The sequence below is a fragment of the Ylistrum balloti genome, unplaced genomic scaffold, assembly GCF_031769215.1.
Source record: "Ylistrum balloti isolate Yb309-2 unplaced genomic scaffold, AGI_CSIRO_Ybal_v1 Utg369790, whole genome shotgun sequence".
Taxonomy (NCBI): domain Eukaryota; kingdom Metazoa; phylum Mollusca; class Bivalvia; order Pectinida; family Pectinidae; genus Ylistrum; species Ylistrum balloti.
The window spans coordinates 80199-95157 of record NW_026781974.1 but is presented as its reverse complement, the minus strand read 5'-3'; the positions used below and the strand labels follow the sequence as shown (position 1 = coordinate 95157).

General features: G+C 34.4%; 2 protein-coding genes across 2 annotated transcripts; both read right to left on the bottom strand.

Moving 5' to 3' along the window:
- Positions 1-1244: 1244 nt before the first annotated feature.
- On the bottom strand, positions 1245-6160 carry LOC132544280 (perlucin-like). The gene is made up of 5 exons (XM_060207854.1): positions 6118-6160; positions 4931-5019; positions 3310-3400; positions 1808-2021; positions 1245-1278 (listed from the first exon to the last, which is right to left on the bottom strand). The coding sequence occupies exons 1-5, from the start codon at positions 6158-6160 to the stop codon at positions 1245-1247; spliced, it is 471 nt and encodes a 156-aa protein (XP_060063837.1).
- Positions 6161-11437: 5277 nt separating this feature from the next.
- LOC132544282 (uncharacterized) lies at positions 11438-13432 on the bottom strand. Its single transcript, XM_060207856.1, has one exon. It carries the CDS (start codon positions 13430-13432, stop codon positions 11438-11440), a length of 1995 nt encoding a protein of 664 aa, XP_060063839.1.
- Between the last annotated feature and the right edge of the window lie 1527 nt (positions 13433-14959).

The window sequence follows — 14959 nt, the reverse complement described above, 5'->3', positions numbered from 1 at the left end:
CGTGTTCCATGCGTCTGAAATAGTGTGGTATTTTTGGTGAGTAACAAACAATTCACATGTTGCAATGCGCTCTACTTCCCAGTAAAATTAGCAATTTCCAAGAAGATGACCTGATGTATACCACTGTGGTCCTAAAAGATATCTAAAATTGGGATCTTTCTAGGTTCTTTCATTGGACATTTGTCAGCCTAATACCAAGTTTGAAGGTTCGATGTTTGTATTTTTCCGTTGCCTGACATTTCTATTCTGATTGGTTTTGAAAAAAGTCAAGAAAATACCAACATGGCAACATAATCGTAACTCAACCTCAAATGCCATACAACTAGGGCAAAATATGAACAAAAGAAATATTTACACGGATACTCCTGAAAAGTACAAGGATAATAAGACCAGGTGTTTCGGAAGAGTAAGCGTCTTCTTAGGCATCACCCTATTGCTCTGGATGGCACAGGTCTTTGGTATATTGTTCGGTGATGCACCCGCCATCTAGTATCGAGAGATTGTGTCCCAAAATGACACTGGCTCTCCATGGGGCAATTAACCAAGTAATCAAACATAATACTACATTTCTATCTAAATGTGCCAGTCACATGCATAACTTTTGCAGAATCCTTTTAGAATGCAGTTGATAAAGTCTGCTTGTGTTTTAACCCATATGCCAAACATAAGTCTACATGAATAGTGTTAGGTTCAGAAAGTACACATATACTTGACGTTCTTTAAAAATTGTCCGTTACTGAATGTTTGCAAAACTGATATGAGTTCTGGTGTAACTACACATCTCCACCTATGTCTAAGTATTTGTTTTGGCTGTTTTTTATTTCCCTATATTTCAGGTCCCACGTAAGGTCCCGTGCATCACTGTCGAGTTCTAGAAGAAATTTTATGATTTATGATGGAAACTATATCATTATTAAGCGTATATAACATGCAAAACTACATATATATTGAAATGTGTTATTCAGTATTTGTACAGTCTTTAAAACTGCAGAAGAAGTAGAAATTTCTTCAAAGGCGGAGTTTGGCCAAAACCTAGGGAAAAACAATTTTCGCCTTTTTTATGAGACATGAAAGGTTTTTTCTGGCAATGTAGGATAATAAAGAATGATTAAAATGATATCATGGTGAATGGAGAACAAAACGCAGTAAACACGTGCTTTTCACGTCGACTTTATTGATCTAAACTACATTACATACATTCCACGATAACGAAAATCCCAAATCATTATTCCTCTTTACTCTGCTTAACCAACAATTCCTTGAGCAGGTGTCTCAATACTGAAACAATGACAAATATATATAATATCTATGATGTCTAATTAGGGTTTATACAATCGTAAATGAAACAATGATATTAAGTTGCCAAGAAGTAACACAGCCTCTTGTTCCCTGCTTTACTTCTTTGCAGAAATCTGAAAGATTTGTTTCAATTATTTATCTTATCTATTCGATATAATAAAAGTTATTTTAGTACAAGGTATCAAAGATTCGACCCGCCTTTTTTATTAATATACTTTCGAAAGAACAAAGTTGAACAAACGTTACAGTTGATGTTATGATACAACTGAAGTATTGTTGACCTATGATGTACATCAAATTTTGGCGCCAGAATTGGTTGCAGAATTGTTGATCATTAGAAGTGATTTAGGTAGGTCATCCAATGAAATGTTTAACGAATTGGCCATTGGCATGAAGACATATGATGATAATAGTTAATGTAATTATTGTGTTTTATGAGATATAAAGCAAATGAAATGAGAACAAAGAACACCACTACCAACAACTGCTCTCTTTGTCTGGTACTTACTCTACTTCACATATGGGTCTTAATAAATGGCGGCAGTCGTATGCACCAAGTTGGAAATCTCCTGCCCCCCAAAGTCCGAGACAATCTCTACCAGCTGCGTTATCAGGTTCATTTGGTCCCCAGTCTCCCGTCAAGGCCAGTGCACTTCCTGTTTCCGCCCATATCCAGTTACGGTCTTCCACAGCATCAGACCCACCTGTCCAATAGCCATCACCTAAGGAACAGGTAGAAAGGTTTATAGCTGTATCTGCTAGGTTGTAAATGATATTAAACGAAAGAAACAGGGATATGGTAGGGTGGAGGTTGGAGAAAGCCAGTAAAAACAACCAAACATACCAACATGCCTATGTAATCATAATCCAAACTATGGTATAATATGAACAAAAGAAATATTTACATGGTGATTCCTAAAAAAGTGCAAGAATAAAACTAGATAGTACAAAAATGTATTAGATCGTAACCATGTATGCATAATGCTTACTATATAATTTAGAAATAACACGTAGTGTGTGGATTATAGGTAAGGGAGAACAAAAAATGATCGACTTTCGTTACAAAAACTGGGGAAAATTGCTGATAGAGATGTAATGAATAAATACTTCGTTTTGATTGATTGATTTAAAGTTTGTTTTACATCATCACTTTAGTGCAGTGATGTTATAAATACTGTATATAGAAAGTTCACACACAATAGGCTGGTGTTCGATTATTCATCCAAAATGTTGTATTGTCATAGACAGCTAACTGAATGTGTAATACATCACTGCACATTGTATAAAACAATGTGTTCCAAAGTTTGAAAATAATGCAATTTATTTATCATCTGATATATCATGAATTGACAATATAAAAATGGATTTTACTATTTTTTTGCCAGTGAAATATAGATAAATATCTCATTGAGAAATGTGTTATTTTTCACTAGTGAAAAATAAATAGTTTTTTGTTATTTTGCACGACTGAGAATAAACACTTTTGCAGACTTACATCAATGGAAAGAGAGAACACAAAAATTCTAGTTCCATGAGAGTTAACAAATAATGCAACACAAATTACTTTATCAGACATCAAGCCCAATCCCTAACCGAACGTCTTGAATGTGGAGCTACCATGTTAGACATTTCAAGAGGATTTGTGTCATTAACAACGACAGCTGTAGATTGCTGAAATATTTGCAGCTAGGTAGTAACTAGTCATGGTTAAACTCTCTGAAATTTTACTGCAAATTTACAGTTGTTGACACGAATAAAAAAGATTTTCTATGTAAATATACGAATTAATTTACATTGAAATTTATTTTTGCGTAAACATATTTTCAAATGAATTTTTAAATACGGATTATATTTTGACGCGTACTGCGAAACTATATTGAGTGAGTAGTGTCCGCAACAAGCATATTATTACTGGAGACACTAAAAGATATCCTCTATGTATCAACTTTACAATAAAGTATATCAGCACAGACAGCGAAGTTTGTGTATATCAATAACCGTAGACCCTACCTCCCGATTCCTTTGCCTTTCCTCGAACAAATGTAAATTCAGCTTCTGTTTCCAATTTCAGTAGATGGGAATTGAATGCACGGCAGAATGACTGGATAAACATAAAAAGATAGCCCAAGTTACTAGAAACCAACAATTGTAATCGATTAACATTACCCATAAATATTATCGTTTGGATGATAATATATCCTTTATTGGCTGAATTAACTCCCTAATTGACTCAAATATACTGCCTGAATAACTTAAATTTTTCCCTGATTAACTTATATATACAGTAGACCCACGATAATTCGGACGCCGATAGTCCGGAAAACTCACAATCTGGACGGATTCCCTTAACGTTAGTTGTCCTAACCAGTCCGGAAATTTGAATTCCGGTTTTGGAAATACTTTTTTGAACAGAATGAACTTTTCATAGTGATATTCCAGCAGTAGTCCAGACATTTTTGTAAACACTTGCAGAACAAGAAGTGTACAGTATAACACTTGACAATGTGTGTAGTCATAGCGAATGCAGCCAGATCGTGTGAAACTCATCTCCGAGTTATCGGGATTTCTATACAAATCAAAATGAATGAATTGTAAAGTACACTTATTCAGGAAAATACAAGCTGAGTGATCGTAGAGCTATCAGTTTGGGAGATCTTTACAAATATATACACTGTCATATAATATATGTATCTCACTGGGAGTTAAGTCATCATAGCAGCAGTCATCTCCACAGAGAGAGTCATGATTAAGTCTCCCAAACCAAGTGGGGACATATTGTTTTCTTCTACCTGCAAGCTAATCGTTAATAGGTATGAGCATATTAATGTTTTTGCAGCTAAGAAATGATGTTTAATGTATCCTAATATTGGTCAAGGGGTCCGTTAACACTTGATACAGCGGTCGTGGGGGAACAAAAATAAAATAAAACTTCATAGTTAGCAACCCATACATCTATCGACTGTTTGATCAACAGTACATAAGCAGCTAACCTATAAATTATCCAGTAGTAGCTCTCTACTTTAAAAAAAGTTGTCGATAAAATTCTGGAGTAAATTCCGTGTCGTTTAGATGCTTTGCAATATAGACTTTTTCAAACCCTCTTATTGCCTTGTGTATGCGTTTTAAACAAAACGGCGGCCTTGACAGGCCGAGGATATAGACATTTGATAGCAAATGCTTCGGCAAATAAACCTTGTACAATGTTCTCGTGTGGTCTGGTCATCTTATTAATATGTACTCGATCAGCTGATGTGTAGTCGCTAAGGCATTTAACACAAAAAATATTATTATATAAACACCATTATTATCATTTTTATTCCTCTGCCGTGCTTTGTCCAACACATTTCTCAGGGGAGCCTACTCGCCAAGTAATTAGAAACAAACATATAAGCGTTGCTCAGATTGTTGAAATGTTTCTTGATATGAAAATAACATTTTCTATGTATTTCAATTCACTTTATTTACCAAATAATTAATCGGGCAAGATTGTATGAATTTATCATATCTTTAGAAAAACATTTGTCTGGTTTTATTCCGAGACGTCTAAGCTATAATCTAATACACTTTTCGAATGATTTATGCTGTACAATTTTCCAGTAACTGTTTATTGTGAGTTAAAGTCAAAACTCACCACAGCCTCCGGCCAGGTGAACTCGGTATGGTGAAATCGGTAGCAGGATCCGTGATGTTTCATGTAGCCATCAGGACAGTCGGCATTGGCTAAAAGTAAAGAAACAATTCGTTCATATAATATCAGCCAGCATAATGTCTTGGTAAGGCATCGGTAGGATACTGTAAATTATGTTATTTTCGAGGGATTTTGTTTTCCAAGTATTTGAGGATAGAAAGAAAAACCGAAAATACATACCTTGAAAATATATTTGAAAAATGCCCCACCTCACGTCATTGGTCCGTCCGTAAACAATACTTGTTATTTCTAATTTTAGAGAAGTGCTGAATGGATCTCTCAAATTTCATTAGGTCCTTAGTTGTGTTCTTCTGATTTTTGGACTGATCAGAAGTACAAAATATCTGAGAGGCGTCATCTTGGCTTTTGACGATGAAAGTTTGTTATCGCTATTTCTTTAACAGTACTGGATGGACCTTTCCCAAATTTCAGATGTAGGATCCTCTTGGTTCCTTATTGTGCATTTTCGATTCTGGGACTGATCACGAACGTAAGATGACCGACAGGCGACCATCTTATTTTTGGCAGTAATAGATATTTCTTGAGAGAAATTTTCAAATTTAATATAATCAACAGTAATACAGGAGAAATGATAGAAAGGAAACGAAAAGATCCAACTATTAAAGAACATACAAATATAAAGTAATGATGAGCCCTCTGAGTTCTCTTCTTAATAGGATGATTAATATTCCATTTCATATGAATAGGTCTTTTGGCCATAATTACAGCCGTATGAAAATGCAAACAGAATTGTGCATTTGCTGTCGCGATCATGTTTTCTTTTTGCGACAATACGTAGCTACCAAAACGTCACACAGACTCTATGCATATAAACAGAAAAAAGTAGTATAATGTAGTTTTCGAGTATTATCGAATAGCATGCATTTGTGTTTTTGTTAAAATCGATGGTCGAATTTGTCAAAATACCTTTATGACATGCTCTCAACGTATGCAGATTAACAATGGGGCTGTTTACATATACGCCAAAAGGGGAAAACGACTTTCAAGTTTAAGAGGCGATTTTTTTAAAGACAGAAAAGTTTAACAAAACTTTTTCGAGTTAGTTTTTTTTAAAATACAATTTCCATAGAAATGAATTTTAAACGAACTTGGAGGTAAGAATTACAAACCTTGTAAGATACAGAAGGTTAAAACAAGAATGATGGACCACATGCTCGACATTCTGAGATGTTCCTGGTACGTTTACGTGTCACTGTGGTCAACGAGGCGCCACCTGTTCTGTCTATCAGGATATCTAGGTCATACACCTATACTTCGTCGTATCTATTTCTTATCCTCTCTTTGTTTACAAGATTTATCGTTCATTTCAGTTCGTGCTTTTCTATACATTTATTGCTAATAGTATACCATAGTTGTCATTATAAACTTTTCCATTTGAATTTTTAAAAAAGTATATTTACTAGAAGATTTTTTTTACTTTAAAAGAAAGCTGATAAAGTTTCAGAAAAACACACGCATTTAAAGATAAGAAATTATTGGTCATGCTAATGCACTTCGAGGAAGGTCTATTTTTAAAAAAATGGTTCCAACAACAAAACAAAACAAATTTCGTGCTTCACGTTTTAAGTATGGTCTTGCGCACAACTGATAGAATTAAGATTTTAAGAAACTGAATTGCAACCTTTCTCATAATCGACTGATTCTTTATTTAAAAAAATATTTGGCTTTTGTTGATATCAAAAGTAGTTCGTTATATCAACACTGTTCTTGTTTATATAAACACTCATGTTGTTTATATATAAATATAGAGATCTGATTCATTATATCACCACTGTTGTTGTTTATATATAAATATAGATTTGGTTCGTTATATCATCACTGTTGTTGTTTATATATAAATATAGAGATCTGGTTCATTATATCACACTGTTGTTGTTTATATATAAATATAGATTTGGTTCGTTATATCATCACTGTTGTTGTTTATATATAAATATAGAGATTTGGTTCGTTATATCACACTGATGTTGTTTATATATAAATATAGATTTGGTTCGTTATAACACACTGATGTTGTTTATATATAAATATAGAGATTTGGTTCATTATATCATCACTGATGTTGTTTATATATAAATATAGAGATTTGGTTCATTATATCACCACTGTTGTTGTTTATATATAAATATAGATTTGGTTCGTTATATCATCACTGTTGTTGTTTATATATAAATATAGATTTGATTCGTTATATTATCACTAATTTTGTTATACATATATATATAATAAATGTTTTATTATCAAATAAATACACATTTACGTGACGCTGTTCCAAGTTATCTATCTGTATATAGATTGCGAATTATGGGGCAAATGCCCCCGCCCCCTCGTCCAGATTGAGACTTTTTCTTTGGATCACTTGATTTTCCTCAGTCGCCTCCTAGGCATAAACATTTGTGTCCTTAGCATCACTAACGAGTCCTTTAAAGACGAAACAACTGTATGTTGCAGTTTATTTCATTGTTTGGTTCTACTGTATCTAAATCTAAATTTGTATTTGAAGGTGGAATACGTCTTTTGTACAACCTTACGTTCATCAGTATTAATGTTTGATGTGAACGAGAGTTCCGTATTTTAATACAATTTAGCAGAGTTACGAAGTAGTTAGTGTATATCGTCATCAAATTATGACAAATTAGCAAAAAGGTTTAAACATTCTGATGTTTATGCACGTGATTATACCATTGATATCCTGTAGTAACTACATTGTCGAGTACATAACATTGTTTATTTGTTATCAAATAACATTATATGAATACAAAAACTAGCTTTCAATTTCATATTAAAAGTTTATTACAAAAATAGTTTCAATACAGTCAAAAATCTCTAAATGTAAAAAAAAAAGCAAATACCCGAACGATTATGCTAAATGGATGGAATGAAAACAAAAACATTGAAGATAATGTCAAAATATATGTAATTTGTGACTTATCAACAAAGAATCACAATATGTGACAAGTCCTTATATTCCAGTACTGAGATACTTTCATCTCTGCTAGAAGTGAACTACTGACACCTTCACTGGCATCACATTTATGTAATTCTTCTTCATTGCAGAAAACTGTTTACTCAGACTTAAATTCCATCACTTAATTTATTTTCGCTCTACTTACATTCCATCAGTGAAATTCTTTTCGCTCTACTTACATTCCATCAGTGAAATTCTTTTCACTCCACTTCCATTTCAACAGTGAAATTCTTTTCACTCTACTTCCATTTCAACAGTGAAATTCTTTTCACTCTACTTCCATTTCAACAGTGAAATTCTTTTCGCTCTAATTACATTCCATGAGTGAAATTCTTTTCGCTCTACTTACATGCCATCAGTGAAATTCTTTTCGCTCTAATTACATTCCATCAGTGAAATTCTTTTCGCTCTACTTACATTCCATCAGTGAAATTCTTTTCACTCCACTTCCATTTCAACAGTGAAATTCTTTTCACTCTACTTCCATTTCAACAGTGAAATTCTTTTCGCTCTAATTACATTCCATGAGTGAAATTCTTTTCGCTCTACTTACATGCCATCAGTGAAATTCTTTTCGCTCTAATTACATTCCATGAGTGAAATTCTTTTCGCTCTACTTACATTCCATCCGTAGAATTCTTTTCGCTCTAATTACATTCCATGAGTGAAATTCTTTTCGCTCTACTTACATTCCATCCGTGGAATTCTTTTCGCTCTAATTACATTCCATGAGTGAAATTCTTTTCACTCTACTTACATTCCATGAGTGAAATTCTTTTCGCTCTACTTACATTCCATGAGTGAAATTCTTTTCGCTCTACTTACATTCCATGAGTGAAATTCTTTTCGCTCTACTTACATTCCATGAGTGAAATTCTTTTCGCTCTAATTACATTCCATGAGTGAAATTCTTTTCGCTCTACTTACATTCCATGAGTGGAATTCTTTTCACTGGACTTAAATTTCATCAATGGATTTTTTTTTTTTTACATTTTTTCAGTTAAACACTTTTCACTCTACTTATATTTCAATCGTGAAATTCTTTTCAATTTACTAACGGTGAAGTGCTCTTCACATCAACTATCAGTCTATTGGCCTTTAATGACATGAATACCACGTCTATCAGCGTTTCTTTTATAAATCCTTTTTCATTACTACTTTTGGTAAAACATAATGTCATAAACATTCCATATATCAATTCACACATCTGACGAATCGTCATGAATACCAACATTACCAATTTGTTAAATAACTCAAAAGAAAAGTACATAAATAATTAAAATTAACAAGTTATCAGTGGGAAAGGATTCTGAGTGTCATTATCAGATATGTGGTATTTGGCAGTACAAGTAAATGATTATTGGGTAAACACCCTTTAGTAATAAAATTCCTCATTAAGATATCAACATACAAAAAAACCCATTTGAACAGAAAACAAAACGTAGACTAGTGTATGAAAAATATTTTGCACGTCAACATGATCTCATTAAAACATACCAATTATGAAAGCCAATACAGTACATAGTTTGTGTGAACCACGTACACGAGATAAACGCTTAGGAGCTTCACCATCTCTGTCTAACATTTCTAAGGGAGGTCACTTCGATACATTAGAGTGAATTATAAATGTTATGCCAGATAATATGACAATTTGAATAACTTCATGTTTATGATAAACATATGATAGCTATAGTTTCATGTATCAACATAGCACTGTTTCGATAACCTGTTAATGGTATTTATACCATTGTCCCTTTCAAGTTTTATCTAGCCATTAGAATACAAACAGGCATGGTCTTTATTCTCATGCTTCATAGTTATAAAGTTTCTTTACGTGTATCTAACAGATACGGAAAATCGCAAAGAAAAAATATATATAATGACAAAAATGATCGTCTTACAACTGGCGATGTTTTTATGTTTGTCATCTGACAGTTTGATGAAGGGTAAAAGTATTTACGTCATATATGAAAAAGCGCCAAGGACTTGGCGTCTTCTCCGCAGGATAGAGATTTCAAAATACGACAACCTTTCTTCATAGCAAGGTAAGTAAAATATGCGTGTAATGTGTTATTTGTTTGATGCCTTGAAATATTTTTGGTGAACTTTATTCCATATTTCCGTGATTCGTGCATGAACTTGGGGTCAACTGTCGGAGAGAAAAATCCAATTGTGTTACTATTCGCGTAAATTAAGTTCATTTTGCTACAATTCACTCCAAATTTGATATTGCTCCGAAAGAGTCGTTCCAGACAACAATAAGCGTCAATTATAATTGATCATATATAACTGACATCTAATTGCAAACATCACATCTTATACGACGTAGGACAGCACGCTCAGATCTAATTTCTATTGAAAACGACCGAAAGTGAAACAGGTTTCTGTATGTATTCTGAAATAGCGTGTAAATACGAGAAATATTTGTCCTACAGGTTGTCAGACTAGAAACGGTTATCCGACCAGATAAGACAGTTTTTTTTCTGATTAATGTGGTGTGTCAAATATAATGTGTCAGAATAGACAGTTTTCTCCTGATTAATGCGGTGTGTCAAATATAATGTGTCAGAATAGACAGTTTTCTCCTGATCAATGCGGTGTGTCAAATATAATGTGTCAGAATAGACAGTTTTCTCCTGACTAATGCGGTGTGTCAAATATAATGTGTCAGAATAGACAGTTTTCTTCCAACTAATGCGGTGTGTCAAATATAATGTGTCAGAATAGACAGTTTCTTCCAACTAATGCGGTGTGTCAAATATAATGTGTCAGAATAGACAGTTTTCTTCCAACTAATGCGGTGTGTCAATTATAATGTGTCAGAATAGACAGTTTTCTCCTGACTAATGCGGTGTGTCAAATATAATGTGTCAGAATAGACAGTTTTCTCCTGACTAATGCGGTGTGTCAAATATAATGTGTCAGAATAGACAGTTTTCTTCCAACTAATGCGGTGTGTCAAATATAATGTGTCAGAATAGACAGTTTTCTTCCAACTAATGCGGTGTGTCAAATATAATGTGTCAGAATAGACAGTTTTCTTCCACCTAATGCGGTGTGTCAAATATAATGTGTCAGAATAGACAGTTTTCTTCCAACTAATGCGGTGTGTCAAATATAATGTGTCAGAATAGACAGTTTTCTTCCAACTAATGCGGTGTGTCAAATATAATGTGTCAGAATAGACAGTTTTCTTCCAACTAATGCGGTGTGTCAAATATAATGTGTCAGAATAGACAGTTTTCTCCTGACTAATGCGGTGTGTCAAATATAATGTGTCAGAATAGACAGTTTTCTCCTGATCAATGCGGTGTGTCAAATATAATGTGTCAGAATAGAGGGTTTTCTCCTGACTAATGCGGTGTGTCAAATATAATGTGTCAGATTACATCAGATCTTTTTGACAAGATAATATGATTCAATTTGTTAGTCCTAAATTATGATGTTACGAGAGAACACATTTATATAACAGTAGCCACTTCATCCACAGTACAGAAGCAGTAGCCTTTAAGGAATCTGTCTGCGACACACGCAGACTGGTTACCATAACGATTAGTCCTGCTGATATCGTCCATTATTTTCATATTGCCGTTCGGACTTCTTAAGACGGAAGCCTCGAACGTGGCATTTCCGGGCGTGGTCCTGATGTAAATAAGATATTTCGTGTTGTCCCGTTGTTCTGGAGAAGATATCCAATTCCTCAATGTAAACTTAATTTCCTGGTCTGCTTTTCGTTCTAGATTATTTTTAACAATTCTTGCCTCCATGATTGAGGCTACAGATAATCTGGCACACTTGTTCCGTACCGGAAGTAAGAAATCATTTATATTCTGTAGTACGAAATTAGCAATAACTTTCAGAATTGGTTTTGTTTTGTTAACGGCTTGGGATGAATAACACGCGCAATAATGTTCAGGAATCTTTGCATCTGCGCATGAGCGAACTTTAGGAATACGCTTGAATATACTCACAGCTTGTGGCGTGTCGGTCCGGACTTCATCCGTCAAATTTTCATATTTATTATTTAACACATCACGTAACGCTGAATATGTATCAAAAGTTGTTGTAAGTCTTTGTTCATTTGCTCGTAAATTTTCAACAATGGCCGGGTACTTCTTTTTTAAAACTTCTGGAATCACTATAGAAACAAATGGCATTCTATCTTCTATACGTCCAATGTATGTGTTACGTATTTCGTCAACTCTTGAACCATGATCACTAAAGAAAAGCAACACAGTTTTGTTTAAATGACCTTCAAGATGTAACCATTTCACAAATTCCATAAAGTCATTGTCACCGTATTCTAGAAAATTAACATAATTGTGAGCCAGTTCGTTAAGCCATGTAAACGCAAATTTTCTTTTCCCTTTGTATGTATGTACAAACTGTTTGAAATGATCCACTATCAACATATGGTTGGGACGGTTGCCATAACAAAGAGACGAGGACTTCCGTAGTTTCATTGCCTTGGATTCAAGAAACATGAACACCTGGTCAATCGTGTATTGCATTGGTTGAATTTTCCTCATCGCCAGCCAATAGGAACGGCTGTAATGAGTGGTTGGTGGTTTTTCAAATCCCGCCTTCATCACCTGGTTGATAGTAGCGATTTCTGGCCAGTCTTCGCCATGTAGAGTAACATACCCTTTCTTCTCAAACTCGTACCAAATAAAGGGATAATTGTCGGCGAAATCTTTGTCTAGATCGACATCTTCAAATCCAAACTGGGTTTTCCCACAGAGTAGTGCCAAAAGATTTGGAAATGTATGATCGCCTACTTTGTTGTATCCCTGAAATACAAAACCTCCGAGAGTTTCTTTTATATATTTCACTGTCTTAGGCAGCTTCCGAATAGCTGCTAACCTTGAAACAGAATCTATTCCAAACATTAGTACGCTGAGATTGTCATCACTTTCGTCTTTTATTTCCTTTGTTTTCTCTTTGGATTTTCTGTCTATTTTCTGGTGAACGTTTTCATAGACAATTTGTCCAGATGGATTTCGACATCGTACAACAAAAGCATCCGCTGGCACGTCAACGGGTCCTTCAATAGCGGTTTCGGGTTCGAATTTTACTTTGAAATCATTGACTAGAGTAACAATACTGTAAACACAATTTAATTTTCCGTCGGTTTTGGAAGGATCGTATACACTTTCGTTAAATCTCAAAAGTCCAGAATCGTCCACGAAAGTAAGCGTTGGGTTGGGATCACATACTAGTGGGGGAGGATGCCAGTTGTAGAATTTCATGATAGTAGGATCGTTAGGATCAATATTAGGCAAAACACACTGGCTATGTATATCATTGTGCATGAACACATAGAGGGGCTCCTGAAAATATTTAAAGTAGCTATATACCATACAAAATCCACCAAAGAACGTTAGAGCTACCATTTTTTTTATATGGCGTACACCAAACATTCCGAAATAACGAGAACTCATGCCCAATATTTTCATGGTGTAACTGTGAAAATGTAATGGCACGTGTTTATGGTTAAGATAAATCCAACGAAGTAGATAAGAAATGAATAAAAGAATCCATATAATAGCAAATGTAGTAGTTCTGTAATCTCGCGAGAGATTTGAAACTTCCCAAATCCACGGTGTTCTTCCTTTTGGTCTGAAACTCGTCCTCTTTTCCTTTTAAAAACGACGAGTAAACCTGTAAAAGATGAAAATCATCGTTATCAATGAATCATCAACTTATAACAGTATTTACATAATCCCTAGGTGTTGAAACGCAATACCTCCCAAGAAACCCCCCTTTCTTCAAGAAAAAAGGGGGATAACTTGATACTTACATACCTTATTTCACAAAACATTTCAATTGTACATGAAAATTGGCAATCAGACCAAAGAAAATACTGCAGGGGCACATTAAACGTGTTTGAAATTAATTTACCAAAAAACCAATCAAACAGGTTTGTTTGCCACGTTTATCGTTCCTGTGTAGCAGCCGGTTGTTACTCGTGAACAACATACGGGAGTCCCGCCGCATGCCATCCAAAGCAGACACAACCACGCTAGCACAGACCGGTCCGTGTCTCAGTTTCCTGAGAAACAAGCCGCCATGGGTACATTTACATGTAGATTTCATTTTTGGAGAAATAATACTATGATACTGGGTAAAACATTTTGTGTCATAACTTCTGACTGAAATTTCAACACACGCAATATCGCAATAAAATATTTGAAAATTAGTTCCATTTTTATCTTTAATCATATTTGTTTTCGAATATAGAATAAATCTTATTTCTCTCAATAAGATTTTTTAAATGTCGTTCTCTTAAATAAGCATTATTCAAGCATATTACACATAGGTGTTAACATTAAATAAACGACAGCTGACTCACTACTTCACGAGACGACACATCAGATAGACAAAGAGCAATGTCAACATGCATTGTACTTCAGGGTATAGTGTCCATTACTTTAAAAAATTACATTACTGCTCCGCTGCACAATAACAATGGTATGTGATATGTTTATATACATATATTTGTAATAGAGAGGGGTGTGTTGGTCGTGTGCACCCAATTATACGATTTCGAACAAAAAGTGAACCCAACACTATCTCGTTCGTAATGTTGATTCCTTATGTCTATAAAAAAAGATCGGAACAAAATTGTTCTATCCTTCCAACTGATTAGATGACCTCATGGTAGAATGATAATTAATGTTTTGTTTAGGTGTTCTAAGGAGTATGCAATTTATTTTATATTCGGCTTCCGTTTAGTTCCATAGAAAATGCCCGATAGTTGTCCGCATGGCGTCACATTTATTATCATGATTTAAGACGTGAAAGTATTCATCATTCTTCCTTGGGTTTGTAGAATTTTTTTTCAAACTTGACATTTGACCCTTTAATCTGAGCCAACGAACACCTTAATATGAGAGTGTATAGAACTTGATGTTATGATATTGAAGACATATGAACGAATATCAAAATATAACATAGATTCGGACCGGGACATGGTGGGACGG